Genomic DNA, 16,756 nt, shown 5'->3' on the forward strand with positions numbered 1-16,756 from the left:
ATCTAAAGATATAGTTGCTCTAGATGGCATTGCCCTGGCCTCCAGCACCACTGTAAGGAACCTCCATTTTTTTACCATTCAATCCCATTTTTGAGGGCTTATGGATGCTCAAAAACTCACAAAACTTGGCACAGGTATCAGAAGTGGCGAAAATTTGTATCTGATATGGGTCTTGGGCTTGGGTGTGGCATGGGGGCACCCCCTACAAAATTTCAACAAAGAAGCCCCCACATCAACGTTTCACCTAGATTTACAAAATTTGGTAGGTATATGTACATGACCTCCAGTAACGACACTACAGCTGCCACTCCCCCCGACCAACGTGCAAGGGCCCACTCATTTTTTGTTTTTTAGGGAGAATTTCAGTGACCTGGCTGTTTAATCAAATTCAATTTGAAGTCACTATCACTCCATAAAGTGGGTTATGTTTTTGATCCAGTTTGTCTGTTTATTTGTTAATTAGCAGGATATCTTAGACTTTAATTATATTTAGTGAAAAGTCATGGGCCAAGAAACAAGTGATGAATTTTGGTGCAAATCCAGGATTTCTTTCAAAGTGTTAACACTGCAACAAAGTGCTTTTTCTTACAATTTACAAAACAGCTGCACATAAATGCAAAAAGTGGCCATCAATCAACTAGGTGGCATGATGACACTTGAGCTTGACATTGCTGCTGCCAGCATATCCCATCTAGACTTGCCTTTATGTAATATAATTAGTTTTATTGTTTTAATACTTACATAGTCTGTATCTATAGGTCTGATGCTCATGTCTTTTATGCACTCAGTTTCTAATCTTTTCAGTTAATTCATTAAAATCATTCATGTTTTGAGTTCTGCGGTTCAACTTGAACATGACATTCAAATTTAAATACAATCTCTACTGGCACATATATCTTTCCATAGATAGTGAACATGTGTGTGTTCAATAAATGAGTGGTGTGTTGTCACAGGTGTGTCAGTAGTATTCTAATTTGACTTGTAAACATTTTTTTAAGTCCAGGTATCAGAGCATTTCCAGGCAAATTACTTCTCATTCCAAAAACTCTCTCCTCTGCCCCTCTCTGCATTCATCACACACTAGACTATGCGATTGCTGGGTAGCATATGTGTGTGTGTGTGTGTGTGTGTGTGTATGTGTGTGTGAGGTCCTTAGCTGTCCACCACCTGGTGTGGCAGAGTGACAGAGGAGCCGTTGATAAATGAGCCTTGTTTGTCTCTTCCCTTCAGAAAATAAGTGAGCAGTTCCCCTTTCCCCTTCACAAAGATGGGCCCCCTCCTCACAAATCGGAAGCCATACTCTTTCAGGATGTTGTAGCAGTCCTCCACCACCTGGGGGCAACACACACACACACACAGAGTACATCACAAGGCTTTTAGACGTTTATCACAAAAAATGTGACATTTATTTAAAACTGGATATGCATATTTGTATTTATTTTTGCCGAAAAAATGAACTAAAGCAGCACTGAGGAGACAATGAACATAGGATTTTGACTACCTCCTTTCGAACTACCCCTAGAACAGAAGAAGCATTGAATGTAAGCTGTAACACACCAAAACACCGTGTTTGATATGAAAATAAATGTGGCAGCTTCGTTACTGTACCTGTACATTCATGCAAAATAAAGGAAGGTCATTTGAAAAACTTAAATTAATATTGTGGTTGAAGTTTTAACTGATCTTAAACTTTCTGAATGAAGCAGCTGTGGTTCCTGCAGGCTGATGGCTTTTCAGGAGTCAAAGTCCACATGTCAACTTGTTACAAAGGAACTAACCGCTGTAAAAGAACTGTAAAAGCTGCATTCACTGATTTTTTGTCACTTGGAGGCATTAAAACTGCGCAACAAGCTGACAGACACACATCTTGGAAATAGTACTGCCTTATATTGTTGTTACGATAAATGTGTTATCCAACAATTACCTTTTTACACCTCCAGCAATTTCGGAGCAACATGATCGTTCATCAGGAGGCGTGTCTGTGTCTCCTGATGGACGTCAGTCCAGTATTCTCTCTGTCAGCTCTGTTTGGTCTCCAGCAGCTGCTGAGGGAAACATCTGGCTCTTTAGCTGCTAGATGCTCCGCTACGTTCAGCAGCTGCTCTCTGACTGCGTCTGCTGCTGTCTGCTGCTGAGCAGCTTGAGTTCAGCGGCTTTTTACAGCTGTCTGTACTTTGTATGCTGTACGGTCTGTACTGCTGGAAGGACAGTGGTTACAGTGGTTTTATTCTTTAAACTACAAAAACTGGAGTCAGTATCATCCTTAGTGGCAACACTTTTCTTCAGTACAGTATACAGAAGGGACCCACTAAACCTTTGCCCAAAAGAAACTGTCATATTTGTGCTTTTCTAAAAACAAAATATGTCTTACAGAGGATGATGCGGTTACTTTTGCAAATGTTATTTTTATTTATTTTTGTCATTTAAATGAAAAATGGGATTTTTCTGCCACTGTAGTTTATATTGACACACATTTCTTGAACTTCTTCTTGATTTCGTTTCACACAAATTTTAGACAAGAAATCCAAACTAAATGCATTTTCAGTTGTAGCACAGGAACATGTGCAGAATGTAGTGAGGTGAACACTTCTTCTAATTATTATACTGTATGTAAACATATATGGATAAAAACAGCATCTGTTTTTTGGATTAAAAGATGGTTTATCTTAAACATTTTGTTACCACAAAGCTATAACCCTACTCTCAACAGTATTCATTTTGAAAGTTGTGTAAACAGTGTTGAGTAATCCAGAGACCTGCAGTAAAGCCCAGTGCTGTACCTGGATGTTTCCCATAACCCCTGTGGACTCCATGCGACTGGCCACGTTCACAGTGTTGCCCCAGATGTCGTAGTGGGGTTTTCGGGCACCAATCACTCCTGCTAACACTCCGCCCTTATTCAGACCTGCAGGAGAGTGTTGACACATGTGACTTGTAAGATTAAGACTCTTATGTTATATGAGATTACCTATTACCAGTCTGTGGTGGCCAACGCCATGTTTTATGCTGCCATGTGCTGGGGGCCGGAGCATGAGGGCGAGAGACGCTAATAAGCTCAACAAGCTAGTTAGGAAGACCTGTTCAGGGATTGGAGGAGGAGTTGAGCTGGACTCTCTGGAGGCGGTGCGGAGAAGAGGATGCTGTCCAAGTTGGTTAGCAGCCTGAACAACGTCTCCCACCCCCTCCATAACATGCTGGTCAAGAAGAGAAGCTTCTTCAGACAAAGACTTATAGCCCCAAGGTGTTCCTTAGAGCGGCACAGGAGATCATTCCTGCCGTTGCATCAAACTTTTTAACTCATCTCCACTGTGTTGCAGTGTGGACATCAGTGGACTGGGTACAGTTACATTCTCTGTAACGTCTGGCAAAATCTATCTATCTATCTATGACTGTTAAGACTATACTTGGCTCATAATTAACCCCACCTGAATCCTAATTCTAATCTAGCTCTAAACCTTATTCCTTATGCTAAATAACTAACCTTAAAAGAAAACCCTGTTTTTTCAACCTACATATTGTTTTTAATGTTTCGTTCATCTTTCCTTTCAGTTATGGCAACACATTCAGCATTTTTACAACTAATATTACAGCTGGGATCTGGGGAGGCAGTTACACCAGTAGCCACAGCTTTATTATAAAATCCAGTAGGACAAGCAACTCGAGCAGTCAGACTACCAGACAGGTTCTTTAAACTTGGTAATACTGTTTAAGTGCAGATTGTTTTGAAAGGTCTGCGCCGCATTACCCCACACTGATAATGCAACTCTGACAATAATGAATACAAACCTGATGTCCACTCAGATGAACTATAAAACTTCTAAAACAGCAAATTTCAAGAGTCAGCTGATATTATACAGAAATGAATAAAACATAACAACTACAGTATATAGCATGCACTGGAAAATGTCAAAGTAAACCTTATTTGTAGTTTAAATAAGGAATCCACAGTTTAATATTATCTAAACCACTCATTTGCAAGTGAAACAGGAAGTGACCATACACAAAATGTCTGCATCCATTGCACTGTAAAACTGCATGTGCACACAACTTTTAGAAGTACAGTAGGTTGAAGTTGAATAAAGAGCTCTGATAGAAGTTCATGAACATTTACAATCACAGTCTGAGTAATGACTTCAACATTAACATACATTTTTAGTAACAAAGACCTGGTTTAGGTAACACAAGTAAACTGTGGACCTCTCTTTTGGCTTCTGAGGTTGACCTGTATACTCTCTTTTCACTTGACATGAGTCATCATTCCCTAGATGTCAGCACTTAAGTTGGTGAATAAAATGTGGTATCTCAATGATGCACAAAACTATGGAAATAGGAGCCAATTTGTAAAATATATACATTTTCTTTAAAGTTGTACTGTGTAATTATTGTACAACTTTTATTTGGACGATGCATGCATGCAAATGTACATATGACAGCTGAAATTGATCACTTCATGTGTGGAGTACCTGTGTCTAACCATACTGACACCAGAGGGTGAATTCATGGTGTTCATGGAGTCAAACAGGGAAACTCTAATAAATGTATTTTTTAACTCCTTTTTTCTATTTACCTCGACTGAAGAGAAGCAGACATATATTAGAGACAGGTCTTTATTCCTAATTTCACCTGTAAATGTGATCATATTTTAGTAGGAAGCCTTGTTCCTTGTGTGCATTTAATGTTGCCATGTAAGTCTATTTCAGTTTATATTTTACAACTTTGTAGGATTATTTCGGTTTTGTGGGGATAGTATGCCAGTAGGCTAGATAGTACATGTTTATACCTTGCTTCTGTTATTCCTAAATACTGTGGATTGTAATTTATTGCTAGTTTATTTCATGCTATAACCTGGACACTGTGATTTGCCTGGAGTAAAGTTTGAATCTGAATCCTAAACCCTGGTGTTTTTACTGACACACTGGTGTGAGCGTGACCATACCTACCTGCCATACAGTCCTTCACCTCCTTTACATCAACACTTCCTCTGTGCCATAATTTAAAAGTCCAAAAATCTAAATTCTATGCTATTCTATGCTGAACTAGCCTCTTATAACTTGGCCTGTTAGGACTTTTGCTTTTCATTCTTACAAGGGCAGAGGTACAGCACACACACACACACACACACACACACACACACACACACACACACACACACACACACACACAGAAACAGGTGAGGGGTTAGAACATACCAATGCGTAGCATGAAGTTGTTGAATGACTGGTAGTTGATGTTCATGAGTGTGACCTTCATGGCCAGAGCAAAGTCTGCGAGGTCTGCCAGGTGCTGCCAGCGCTCTCTGTCAGACTGCTCCTCCTTCTGTCAGACAAAAACCAAACAGCTCAAACTACACCACCATTATCATGACTGGCAAAAACAAGCAGCATTTTAGCACAGTTGAGATGATCATTTGTGAAATCCACGAAAGACCAAGACTCTATACTGTATCATGATGTCCACATTATTTGCATATATCATCACATTCCATTCTACTTTAAAATCAGCATAGTGATGCAGAGTTATTTTCTTATAGGTTCAGAGTGAATTTTCATATTAGTTCAATCAGTCAGAGACACACACTGAAGTCTGGAGAAGTCATGTGACCATGCTGACCTTCATGCAGGTGTAGCCATTGCTGACATCTGGGGTGACACCTGATGCTGCCATGTAGGTGCTGCCGATGGTCTTGATTTTTGTGATGCAGCGGAACTGAGGCTCATCCAGCAGCTGACATGGATACAGGCGAAAGGTTACATTTACACATACTGAGGGACTCAAACTCCGACCACTTCAAAAACAGCTATGGTCAAGAGGAAATCCTAATGGTCAGCAGATGTTTGACAGGCAGGATAATGAATAGAATTGTAATCTCTACCACACACGTGTCGCCAGCACTAAAGGTGGCAACATGTTAAATGACTTTTAAATCTAGGCAATTGTCAAATGTGTCATGTTGTTACAGTCTCATGCGGTGTGTCCCCAGCCGCTACTGCTACTAAAACACAGAGAAGCAGAATCAGGAAAGCAGCTTACACTGTCAAAGTCTGAGATGATCTCATTGAGGAACCGTAAGCATTCAATCCCTCCATTATTGATGCTTTCCTCTGTGTAGAAGTCAGAGAAGTTGGGGATAGAGGCAAACATGACTCCAATCTCATCATAGGACTGGCTGTACAGCTCCTGGAACAGGTCAGATAAACAAGGTGGAGAGCAAGACATCAGAAGGTTTGTGGAACCAAACTTGAATGTTGATGAAATACTCCCTGAATGTTACAAGAAATACTACAATGCGATTCTATAAAATACAACTATGACAAGAAAACTGCAGATAAACATGCTGAGTTTCCTAATAATTCACAGGACAGAAAAGAGAGACAGAAGTGTTCAAACTGACAAGCAAGATGAAATAACAAGACTTTTGGAATTAGTGATGAGTGATATATTTCTTTTACAAAGATAGAGCGAAGTAAGGACCAACCTGGTGTCTGTGGGTGTGAGGATCTTACCTCATCCCTTTTCTTGGAGCCCAGGAAGTGTCGAGCGACATGTTCAGGCAGCATGTTGGTCACCAGTGCTTCATTCCAGCGCCTCATCTCATACACTTTCTCCTTCTGCTCATGGACCTCAATCTTCCACAGGAACAGGGTGCGGGCGAGCTTCTCCACCTTCAGGCAGCAACAGGAGCCGATGTTAGCATTTGACCAGTGTATGGATTTCAAAGCAGATATGACTGATATACATGACCACATTAATGCCAAAGAGTGTTCAGTGTTTCACTCAGAGGTGTATTTTTGGAAAAGCTTTCAAAAGAGGATTTATTTTTGTGAACTAATCTTTATTTGCAAATGCTGAAGAGAATGACATACAAATAAATCAAATGTTTTGCATACACAAATACACCTGACCCCCACCTGGATCCTCTTAACAGCCCCGCCCCCCCATGGTCACCCATGGACTGCTTGACCATAATTAATTAAGAAAGATATAATGTATGGTGCTCCTCTGTTCATTATTCTTTATTTGCACTGCTGCATGTGACCACATCTCCAAAGTAAAGGATTTTGCCTTAAGTATTAGGCATCCCATGTAATATTGATCAATTAGATCAATCAAACTGTATCATAGATGTCATATAAAGTGAAGGACAATGGGCCTCATGCAAGACCCACTGGTAAAACAGATTAATTCTTAAAGGTGGGGTATGCCATTCTAATCCAATACAAGTCTTGTTGTCAAATTCAGCGAATATCTCCTCTCGGTCCGCTAGCTGTGCGTTCAGTGTGAGCGCTGAAAAACCCTCCGGTGTTTATACACTGCCCTGATCTGTGTGTCAGATAACGTTAAATGACTTGCCCACGGACATTCAGCTGACTTTCTAGATATGCTGCTGCTGTGATGTTAGCTATAATAGTAGGAGAGTTGTGAGTATCGCTGTCTGGAGCTGCTGTGCTGCTCTGGAAAACGTCTCGTCCTCTCTGGCTGTGCTTCACAGCAGTAGCTGTAGGGACAGTTTGCTAACCCACAACCTAGCTAACGTTAGTTACATTACTTGCTGTGTCGTTGTTCACTCTGTATCATGGTATATGTCATGGTATTGGGACTCCAGAATTGCATACCCCACCTTTAAGTCGCACTTACAAGTCATTTAAGAGTATTTCTGTCATTCACCAATTCTCTTGTATTTAGAATTTTCTCTTAGGTACTAATGGAATTCTTGAGTGGTCCAGATCTGTAATACGAGTCATGAACACATTCCTCCTCCACAGGGGAAAAACACCTGCTGACTTAAGAATCATAATGCCTGATCTGAATTTTTGTTTTACTGTTACAGCTGTTGGAGCACACATGTCACAGTACAGCGCTGCAATGATGACACATTGCTGGCAGCTGTACTGCTGTTAAAGAACAGCGAACACAGGTATTAACTTACATGTCGAGAGAAATAGTAGAAGCTGACCATCATAATGAAGATCATAATTGTCATTGTGAACTTGGAGGGCACCAGGTATGACCTGCAAAGAATAACATTGACACATTGACAATTTCTGCTGCAATACTAATGTTTGAAAAACCCCAACATTGCAATTACTGTATGCTAAGGTATTGAACACATGATGACATGAGACTAAGAGCATGCACCCAGGTTTGTTTCTTCAGTTGATTGTTAGCCTTTATCTACCGTTACACAGAGTTTGGGTGTGAAAGTGCTAAAAGAGATGTAAGGACTTCTGCTTTATACAGATGATACTGGCTTATTTTTCTCACCTGTAGTCCTGGAAGCGGGCCATGTCGTAGCGGTCGAAGATGTCCCTCCAGCTGTAGATGTTAACAATGCCGGTGGCCACTGTGATGAGCAGCATCAGTGTGAGCTTGACCATGTGACTAACCTGAACCAGCATGGTGGTGGCCATCAGTGCCAGCACAGCAATGTAGCTGTAATATTTGGGGTTGTCCAGGCAACCGTCAGGGCCAGACCAGGAGGAGGAGGGAGCCACTGTGGGGCTGCCTGAGTCTGGGACTTGAGGCAGACAACTCAGCTAGACAGTGGAGAGACACGAGTCATGAGCTCAGAACTATTTTTACTATTATTTCTAAAACTGCAGCTGTCCTTCAGTAGAAACCAGAATTTCAATCATCTTGGGTGAAAACTGGGTGCACTTAGTGCACATTTTATATTCCACACAAAATTCACTCATAGAATAACTACAAATCCCCACACTGGTTTGGCCTTTTGTGGTTGTAAGAAACAGCAGAGAGCAGCTTACCATATCCATGATGTCAGCCATAGTGAGGATAAAGATGGCTGCCATGGCCCAGGTGTTACGAGCCCAGCGGGTGTGGTCGATCCAGGTGGAGAAAGACACCAGCTTCTTGGGAAAGACCTGACACAAACACATTCCAATTAGGAATGAACAGCACATTATTTCTATCACATTGTTGCAGTTTGCTATAGCCTATAAACCAATAATTTCACTCTAAAGTTGTATCCCAATTCCATGCTATATAGGGATAGGGTTCGATAGCATTTTATCGAATTCAAATCCAGCATCAAATCCACTTATCCACAAATCCGAATCCTTTTGAATTGCTTATCAAATCTCATTAGGTTTACCTTTCAACACTTTAAAAAATAACTCCAGCTCAAAGATGTCTACTCACCTCTTGTTTCTGCAGAAACACTGCAGTTTTTAGTGGCAGCCTAATTAATGTTTAGAGCCTGTACCTACAACCTGAAAATGAGATGAGCAGCGTAATATATGAAATGTTCATTAACAGCTGTAGCCCACTGTACTTCACAAGCTACTAACGCCAAATACGGAAGATCCTGATTCAGAACTATTAAACTGATCAGATTAAAAAGTTGATATGACATAAATCAAAGTTTAGTTGGGTGATTATCAAATTGATGTGATCAGCTAATAATTTCTCTAGAGAAGAGTTTGACCCTGTTGAACCCAGTTGTCCCTGTACTGAAGAAACCTCATCCCAGCTGTCTAAATGCCGGTAGCTCTGACCTCCCTGGTGAGAAGTGCTTTGAGAGGCTTGTCATAGACTTTATCAGCTCCTCACTACCTCCGCTGCTCCAAGGAATGGCAAATGGTAAAGGGAATGTACTTGTATAGCACATTTCTAGTCTTCCAACCACTCAAAGTGCTTCACACACTACATATCACATTCACTCCATTCACATACATTCATACACTGATGGCAGATGCTAACTGCTCATCAGTCAATTATTCACACACACTCATACACCAAAGGCACCGGGAGCAATTTAGGGTTCAGTGTCTTGCCCGACGACACGTCGACCACAGACCTTCCGATTGGTGGACGACCCGCTCTACCACTAAGCCACAGCCGCCCATCAAAGGACAATATAATAAGTTGATTTACCATCCCCACAGAATTAATGGGGCTCCGGTGGAGAGGGTGGACAGCTTCAGCTTTGTGTCTGCATCACAGAGGATTTAATGGTCCTCTCAAGTCAGCACCTTGGTAAAGAAAGCCTGTCAGCGTCTCTTCCACCTCAGACGCCTACAGGACTTCAGGCTGCCCCTCAAGGTGCTAAAGACTTTCTACACCTGCACCATAGAGAGCGTTCTTTGATGATAAAATTCTAATTATTAGAGAGAAAATTCATCACCTCCTGTGCTCAACCAGTACCGATTTATCTTCAAACACGGGAACTTTAGAAACAGCTGTCTCTTAGAGTCTCTTAGATTCTATACCAACTAGGCTGCTTAAAGAAGTTTTACCCTTAGTTAGCACTTCTTGATCAATCTGTCTTTATTAACAGGCTATGTACCACAGGCCTTAACTGTAATTAAACCACTTCTTAAAAACTCCACTGTTGATCCAGGGGTTTTAGCAAACTATAGACCTATATCTAACCTTCCCTTTCTCTCTATGATCCGTGAGAAAGCAGTTGCCAATCAGTTGTGTGACTTTCTAAATAACAATTGTTTATTTGATTACAAATTACAAATGACCTTGCACTGGTCAATAGACTTGTCTCTGTACTTGTCTTGTTCTTAGTGCTGCATTCGACACCATTGACCATTGCATGCTATTACAGAGACTGGAACATGTAATTGACATTAAAGGAACTAAGTTGGTTTAAATCCTATCTATCAGATCGATCTGAGTTTGTACATGTTAACAGAAGATAAAGGTTCTGTCCTTAGGCAATATTATTAGGAAACACGCCATAAACTTTGGATGATAACCAATTGTATCTATTGATAAAGCCAGATGAAACCAATCACTTAGCTACACTTCAAGCATCCCTTAAGGACATAAAAACATGGATGACCTGCAATTTTCTGATGTTAAACTCTGACAAAACTGAAGTTATTGTACATGGCCCCAAACACCTCCGTAACTCATTGCCGTGGCTTCCTGCACCACCTCAGAGTTAACTTTGATCAGGATATGTCCTTTAACTCACACATAAAACAAACTTCAAGGACTGCCTTCTTTCACCTACATAACATTGCAAAAGTCAAGCATATCCTGTCTCAAAATGACGCAGAAAAACTAGCCCATGTATTTATTACTTCTACGCTGGATTATGGCAATTCCTTATACTCCAGTTGATCCAGAATGCTGCGGCACATGTACTGACAAGAACTAGGAAAAGAGATCATATTTCTCCAATATTAGCTTCTCTGCACTGGCTCCCTGTAAAAACCAGAATAGAATTTAAAATCCTTCTCACCTACAAAGCTCTTAATGGTCAGGCATCTTAAAGAGCTCATAATATCTTATGGGATACCATAAAAAATGGTCTGAGAACTTAGAAATTTAAGCTACTCTGTGTTAATTAAGCCCTGCCCTCAGGAAGGAGTCTTCTTGAGTTTCTGCTGTTACCCTGCCTAGTTTCACCTGAAATTGACCTTCTTTTGTTTCCATGATGGCCCAGTAATCAGTAATCAGGTCTATTGTTTTTTGGCTGCACCTCCCTCATCACTGTTAAGCATATGACTGGCTTGCACATGGTGATAATACACTGTTGTTAAATTTCTAAGTTCTCAGACCATTTTTCACAATTGAGAATGACTCCCGGATGGGACCCGAAACGTCTTGATTCTGAAAATAGTGTCGAGATGACTACGACTGAAACCTTTTCTACGATGGAACATTGCTGGATGAATGAGGGACTACACCGTCATAACAAAATGTGGAAAAAGTAAAGTGCTGTGAATACTTTCCGGATGCACTCTATGTAACATTGTGTGAGTGTGTGTGTGTGTAAGCTGATGAAGGGCTGATGTTTAGGGGAGGATGATGGGGTACGGTACAGCCTTTTTTTTGGCACAAAACCAACCTCTCAATTACATTTCAACCTCATCCATAGAGTGTGTGTGTGTGTGTGTGTGTGTGTGTGTGTGTGTGTGTGTGTGTGTGTGTGTGTGAGAGAGAGAGATAAGCTATATCAAGATAATTGTTTGTCATATTCAGTGATGTTGTTTGAACTATGTGTCCCCTTTTTTGGGTTTCAATTCTTGGGTTAGTAGTGCCTGAAATCTCAGTAGTGACTCAGAGTGTCTTTGGGGCTAAATTTGAGATCTAACCAAAATTTAAGTGTTTTTTTATGTTAATAATGAGTGGGTAACAGCCTAATTCTGCCCTACATACACTGGTTGGTGTTTTTCTTTGGATGTTTAATATGGACCTACAGAATTCTTCATGCAGGGCCTCTATGGGATGCTTGTCCCATCTAGTGTAGTCCTGATGACTAAGTGGACCCCAAACTTCACTACCATAGAGGGCGATTGGTTGGATTACACTGCCAATTGGTATGTCTATTTTGTAAAATTTTCTTGTAATTGCTTAAAAGGCTCTACATGCTTTTTGTTTCAGTGCATTCACTGCCAGACCAAAGTTACCTGAGGTCCTAGGTAAACATAATAGAGGGTGTGATCTAGATGGGTGTTTCCTAATTTGAACTGATATTTGGTTTCTTGAAATCTGGGCTTCTTTTGGAAGATCATGATTTTAGATTTGTTAAAGTTGTCTGTCAGGGCCCAGTTCTGACAATACTGCCCCAGGAGGTCCAGGTGCTGCTGTAGTCCTTGTTGTGTGGGTGACAGCAGCACCAGGTCATCAGCATAGAGCAGGAATTTAACTTCCAGATTGCTCCAACAGTACTGTTAGGTCATTAACGTAGATGTTAAAAAATAGGCATGCCCAGATCGATCAGATGCCAATCGTTATGAACAGATATTCAATAAGAATATACGATCAGGAGATCGGGATTAATGCTTTCTAGTCGGCAATTGCAAAAACCAATCGAGAACACACATTGTATTTGTTTACTAGCGGATCTTGACCTCTCCGATATAGCGACTGCGCAAATGCATAGCAGTGACATACAGCAGGCTCCCTTCCAGTCAAAATGGTGGCAAAGCTAACAAAAACAGTGATCTATTTATCTCGTGTCATGTCTAACTGTAGTGGATCATAACATATATGGTATGGAATTAATCTGCAGATGCTCCAGTTCAAGTTGCGACCAAATGTTTCTATAGATGTCAGTTTTTGAGCCACGACAAAGGCCAAAATGTGGCCTATTTTTAGCCTAGCAGTTGTTGATCACTTGAGTGAGGAGTCAGAGAGGCAGAGATGCTGACGCGTCAGAATATAAAAAACAGAAAAAGCTGAGTGATTTCTGATTCTGAGCAACTTAATTATGATGACTCATGACTTAATGAACAAAACTTTGGTCAAAATATAAGACCACCTTATGTGGTTCATTTGAATTTCAAGGACCTTTAATGCACTTTGTTAAAAAAGGGGCTATTTTCAAGGTATTCCAGTACTTGATTTTTTAATACTGCTATACCAGCTGCTATAACAAAGCAAAAAACAATCAGTATCGGCTGTGTATCTGCCTATATGGCTCAAAGACGATCGGCAATCGCATCGGTGGCAAAAACGCGACTGGGGCCACCCTATTAAATAGAATTGGAGACAAGCTGCTGCCCTGAAAGATGCCTCTCCCTTGTGTGAAGAGATCTGTAATTCTGTTGCCAATTTTGTGCCCACATTTATTACTGACATACATTTAAAATAGAATCAAAAGCCTTTTTAAAAATCAATAAAACATGCAAAGATTTTACCCTGTATAAACCTGAGTGTAAACGTGGTCAGTAGTGCGGTGATTTGGTAAAAAGCCAATTTGCCCTTTACTCAGGACATTGTGTTCCATAAGGCATCCAGGTATTGATAATGTTGCAAAAAACCTTCCCCAGATTAGTTCTATTCAGTGAGAGAAAGACTGAGCAGTCATGCTTAAGGATAGCTCCTAAATAAAACAGTTGTTTTCTGTCCGAAAATTAAATGAACACTGAAATTTTAGGAGGAATTGTAAAAGGAGTGACCACAATACACCAGAGAAGAGACGAGAGGAGATACAGTTGGAAGAGGACTTCAGAGACAGAAAGAGATCAAGACATCAAACAAAGAAGAAACATACAAGGGGAAAAACAAAAAGAAAAGAAAAAGAAGAAGACGACAGGGAGACTTAAAGCAAGTAACAGCAAACAACTCGACACTGAAATCAGTAAGTTTTACATTTACAAAAAGTCCCAACTGAAAAATTAAAGCTAACAAGCTAACACTAGCTAAACAGCAGTTGGGCTGTGGTTGCCTAGCAATGGAATCAGTAGCAAGAGAACTCTCCCTGCTTTAAATCACAGCACACAACTCTTTGGATTCCAACAGCTGTATAATGATGTCTACATGCTCTGAAACAACTGAATATCCCCCAGCTGTTAAACGCAAAACTGCAAGAACCCTACCTCCAGTCTCAACTTCAGCTCTGACCCAGCACATACTTTTTAAGATGGCTCTTCTCAATGTAAGATCCCTCTCAAAACGTTTATTTTCAACAATTTTATCTCTTCTACTGATTTAGATTTCATGTTTTTTACAGAATCCTGGTTACGTCCTGGTGATCACAGTCAGCTGGCTGAATTGTGCCCTCCAGATTATGACTTCTTTAGCCGCCCTAGGGTTTGTGGTTGAGGTGGGGGCCTTGATACTGTCTAAGGAAGCATTTAAAGTGTAACCTCATAGCTTACAATGATTTTTCCTCCTTTGAAGTACTCATGTTTAAACTTGGTGGCCCCCTCCCGGTCATATTTGCTATTATTTATCGCCCCTCTAAACCAGCTGGCTCCTTCTTGTTGGAACTTGTTGGAGTTTTTATCCAGTCTTGTTTTAAATTATGATAGAATTGTTCTTTGTGGTGATTTTAATATTCATGTTGATGACTCCTCTAATGCCCTTGCTGCTGATTTTTTAAATATCACTAACTCTTTTAACTTTCAACAACATGTGTCTGGCCAAACTGATTCCTGTGGCCACACCTTAGACCTAGTCTTTACTTTGGGCCTGAAAATTCCATCTGTGGAAATCAGGGACATGTTTGTATCTGATCACGTATGCATTGTTTTTAACTGTGAATTACAGACTGCTAGTGCTGTCTTATCCCGCTCTGAGTACACATACGTCCTTAATGAGCATAGTGCCTCAAAATTCTGTACACTGTTCAATTCTCCTGGGAATGTGTTTCCCGATTCCTCCAACACCAACAATTTGGTTGATTATTTTAACTACCTGTGTTCTTCAACCTTTTATATTCTCATAGCTCCTCTGAAAAATAGACCAAACTCAAAGACTAGAAAACAGCCATGGTTAAATGACAGTATTCAAAGCTGTAAAAGGAAATGCAGAAGAGCAGAACGCAGAAGGAAGTGGACCTGGAGACCATGAAAAACTTATTACTCCTTTGTAATAAGATGGTGAAGGATGCAAGAACATGTCATTTCTCTGCACTTATTTCTGCCCATCAGCACAACCCCAGATTCTTATTTAAGACTATGGATCAGTTAGTTAACCCAGCCTCTCCTTGTGCCCCTGCTGATTGTGATGCTGATTGTGAAACGTTTGTTTTGCACTTTGCTGGAAAGGTGGAGTTAATAAGATCTGATATCACCCCCAACCCTGCCTTTTTAGATGTGGATCACCTGCTCAGGGATTCTTTGAGCAATTTTTCTGTTGTTACACTGCCTGAACTCGCAGACATCATGTCTCTTATGAGAGTATCCTCCAGCCCTCTGGACAAAATCCCAACTAGGTTATTATTGGAAGTTATGGATTGTATTGCGCCCCTTTTACAAACTATTTAGAACAGCTCGCTGTCTACTGGCTGTATCCCAGATTACTTTAAAACTGCTTGTGTCCAGCCAGTCCTAAAAAAACCTGGGCTTGACCCCACCCTCCTGGATAACTACTGCCCAATCTCCAAACTGCCTTTTATTTCGAAGATTCTCAAAAAAACTTTTATCTATGTGGAAAACAAAAATACCTTTGAAAAGTTCCGATCTGGCTTTTGTCAGCACCACAGCACTTAGACAGCCCTTCTCAAAGTCACTAATGACCTTTTAATGAATGCAGACGCAGGCATGTGTTCAGTTCTTGTGCTGCTGGACTTAAGTGCTGCCTTTGACACAATTGATCATGGCATTCTTTTAGATAGACTGAGGCACTGGGTGGGCATATCTGGCACTGCACTAGACTGGTTCTCATCTTATCTGTCCAATAGGAAATTCTGTGTCAGCATTAATAACTTCATGTCATCTTTCTCTCATATCAAGTATGGTGTGCCTCAATTACATTGAGACATTTTCTTCAGCTCAACTCAAATAAAACTGAAATCCTTGTTATTGGGCCCCAACATATCATTAAACAAATACTGCCATCTACTGGTAACCTGTCACAACATATCAAGCCTGTTGCAAGAAATCTTGGTGTCCTGTTTGATAGCAATTTATGTTTTGAGCAACATATCACTAAGCTTGTCCAATCATGTTTTTATCACCTCAGAAACATTGCAAAGATCTGATCTATTTTAAATCTTAGTGATGCAGAAACTGTTTTACATGCTTTTATCTCCTCACGCCTCGATTATTGTAACCGCCTGTTCACTTGTCTTAATCAAAAAACGTTGACATGACTGCAGACTGTACAGAACTGCAGAAGCTGCTAGGCTGTTAACCAGGACCAAGAAGTATGACCACATCACAACTGTTTTAGCCTCTTTACATTGGCTCCCTGTTTGTTTTAGGATTGATTTTAAGAGCTTGTTGATTACTTTTAAGGCTCTTCATGGCCTGGCTCCAGACTATATTTTAGAGCTTGTAATCCCTTATGAACCTTCACGTAGTTTGAGCTCTTCGGGCAGGGGTCTCCT

The 16,756-nt window shown here is 40.6% G+C and overlaps 1 protein-coding gene across 4 annotated transcripts in view; it reads right to left on the reverse strand.

Annotated features, from left to right (window-relative positions):
- Positions 1 to 422: 422 nt before the first annotated feature.
- The window catches only part of adcy3a (adenylate cyclase 3a), a 57,645-nt gene continuing 41,311 nt past the window's right edge, over positions 423 to 16,756 (reverse strand). For 3 of the 4 annotated variants that reach the window (XM_044206493.1, XM_044206492.1, XM_044206494.1), the window contains exons 13-21: positions 8,763 to 8,879; positions 8,263 to 8,534; positions 7,928 to 8,009; positions 6,504 to 6,662; positions 6,031 to 6,177; positions 5,611 to 5,724; positions 5,190 to 5,316; positions 2,781 to 2,905; positions 423 to 1,332 (exon numbers count right to left, since the gene is read on the reverse strand). In XM_044206493.1, coding sequence (XP_044062428.1) covers positions 1,153 to 1,332; positions 2,781 to 2,905; positions 5,190 to 5,316; positions 5,611 to 5,724; positions 6,031 to 6,177; positions 6,504 to 6,662; positions 7,928 to 8,009; positions 8,263 to 8,534; positions 8,763 to 8,879 — 1,323 coding nt within the window. In that variant the 3' untranslated portion in view covers positions 423 to 1,152. Of the gene's footprint in view, positions 1,333 to 2,780; positions 2,906 to 5,189; positions 5,317 to 5,610; positions 5,725 to 6,030; positions 6,178 to 6,475; positions 6,663 to 7,927; positions 8,010 to 8,262; positions 8,535 to 8,762; positions 8,880 to 16,756 lie in introns of those variants that run through there. The other variant, XR_006379059.1, reaches the window with a different exon arrangement.

Source organism: Siniperca chuatsi, linkage group LG9 (assembly GCF_020085105.1).
Source record: "Siniperca chuatsi isolate FFG_IHB_CAS linkage group LG9, ASM2008510v1, whole genome shotgun sequence".
NCBI classification, from domain to species: Eukaryota; Metazoa; Chordata; class Actinopteri; order Centrarchiformes; family Sinipercidae; genus Siniperca; species Siniperca chuatsi.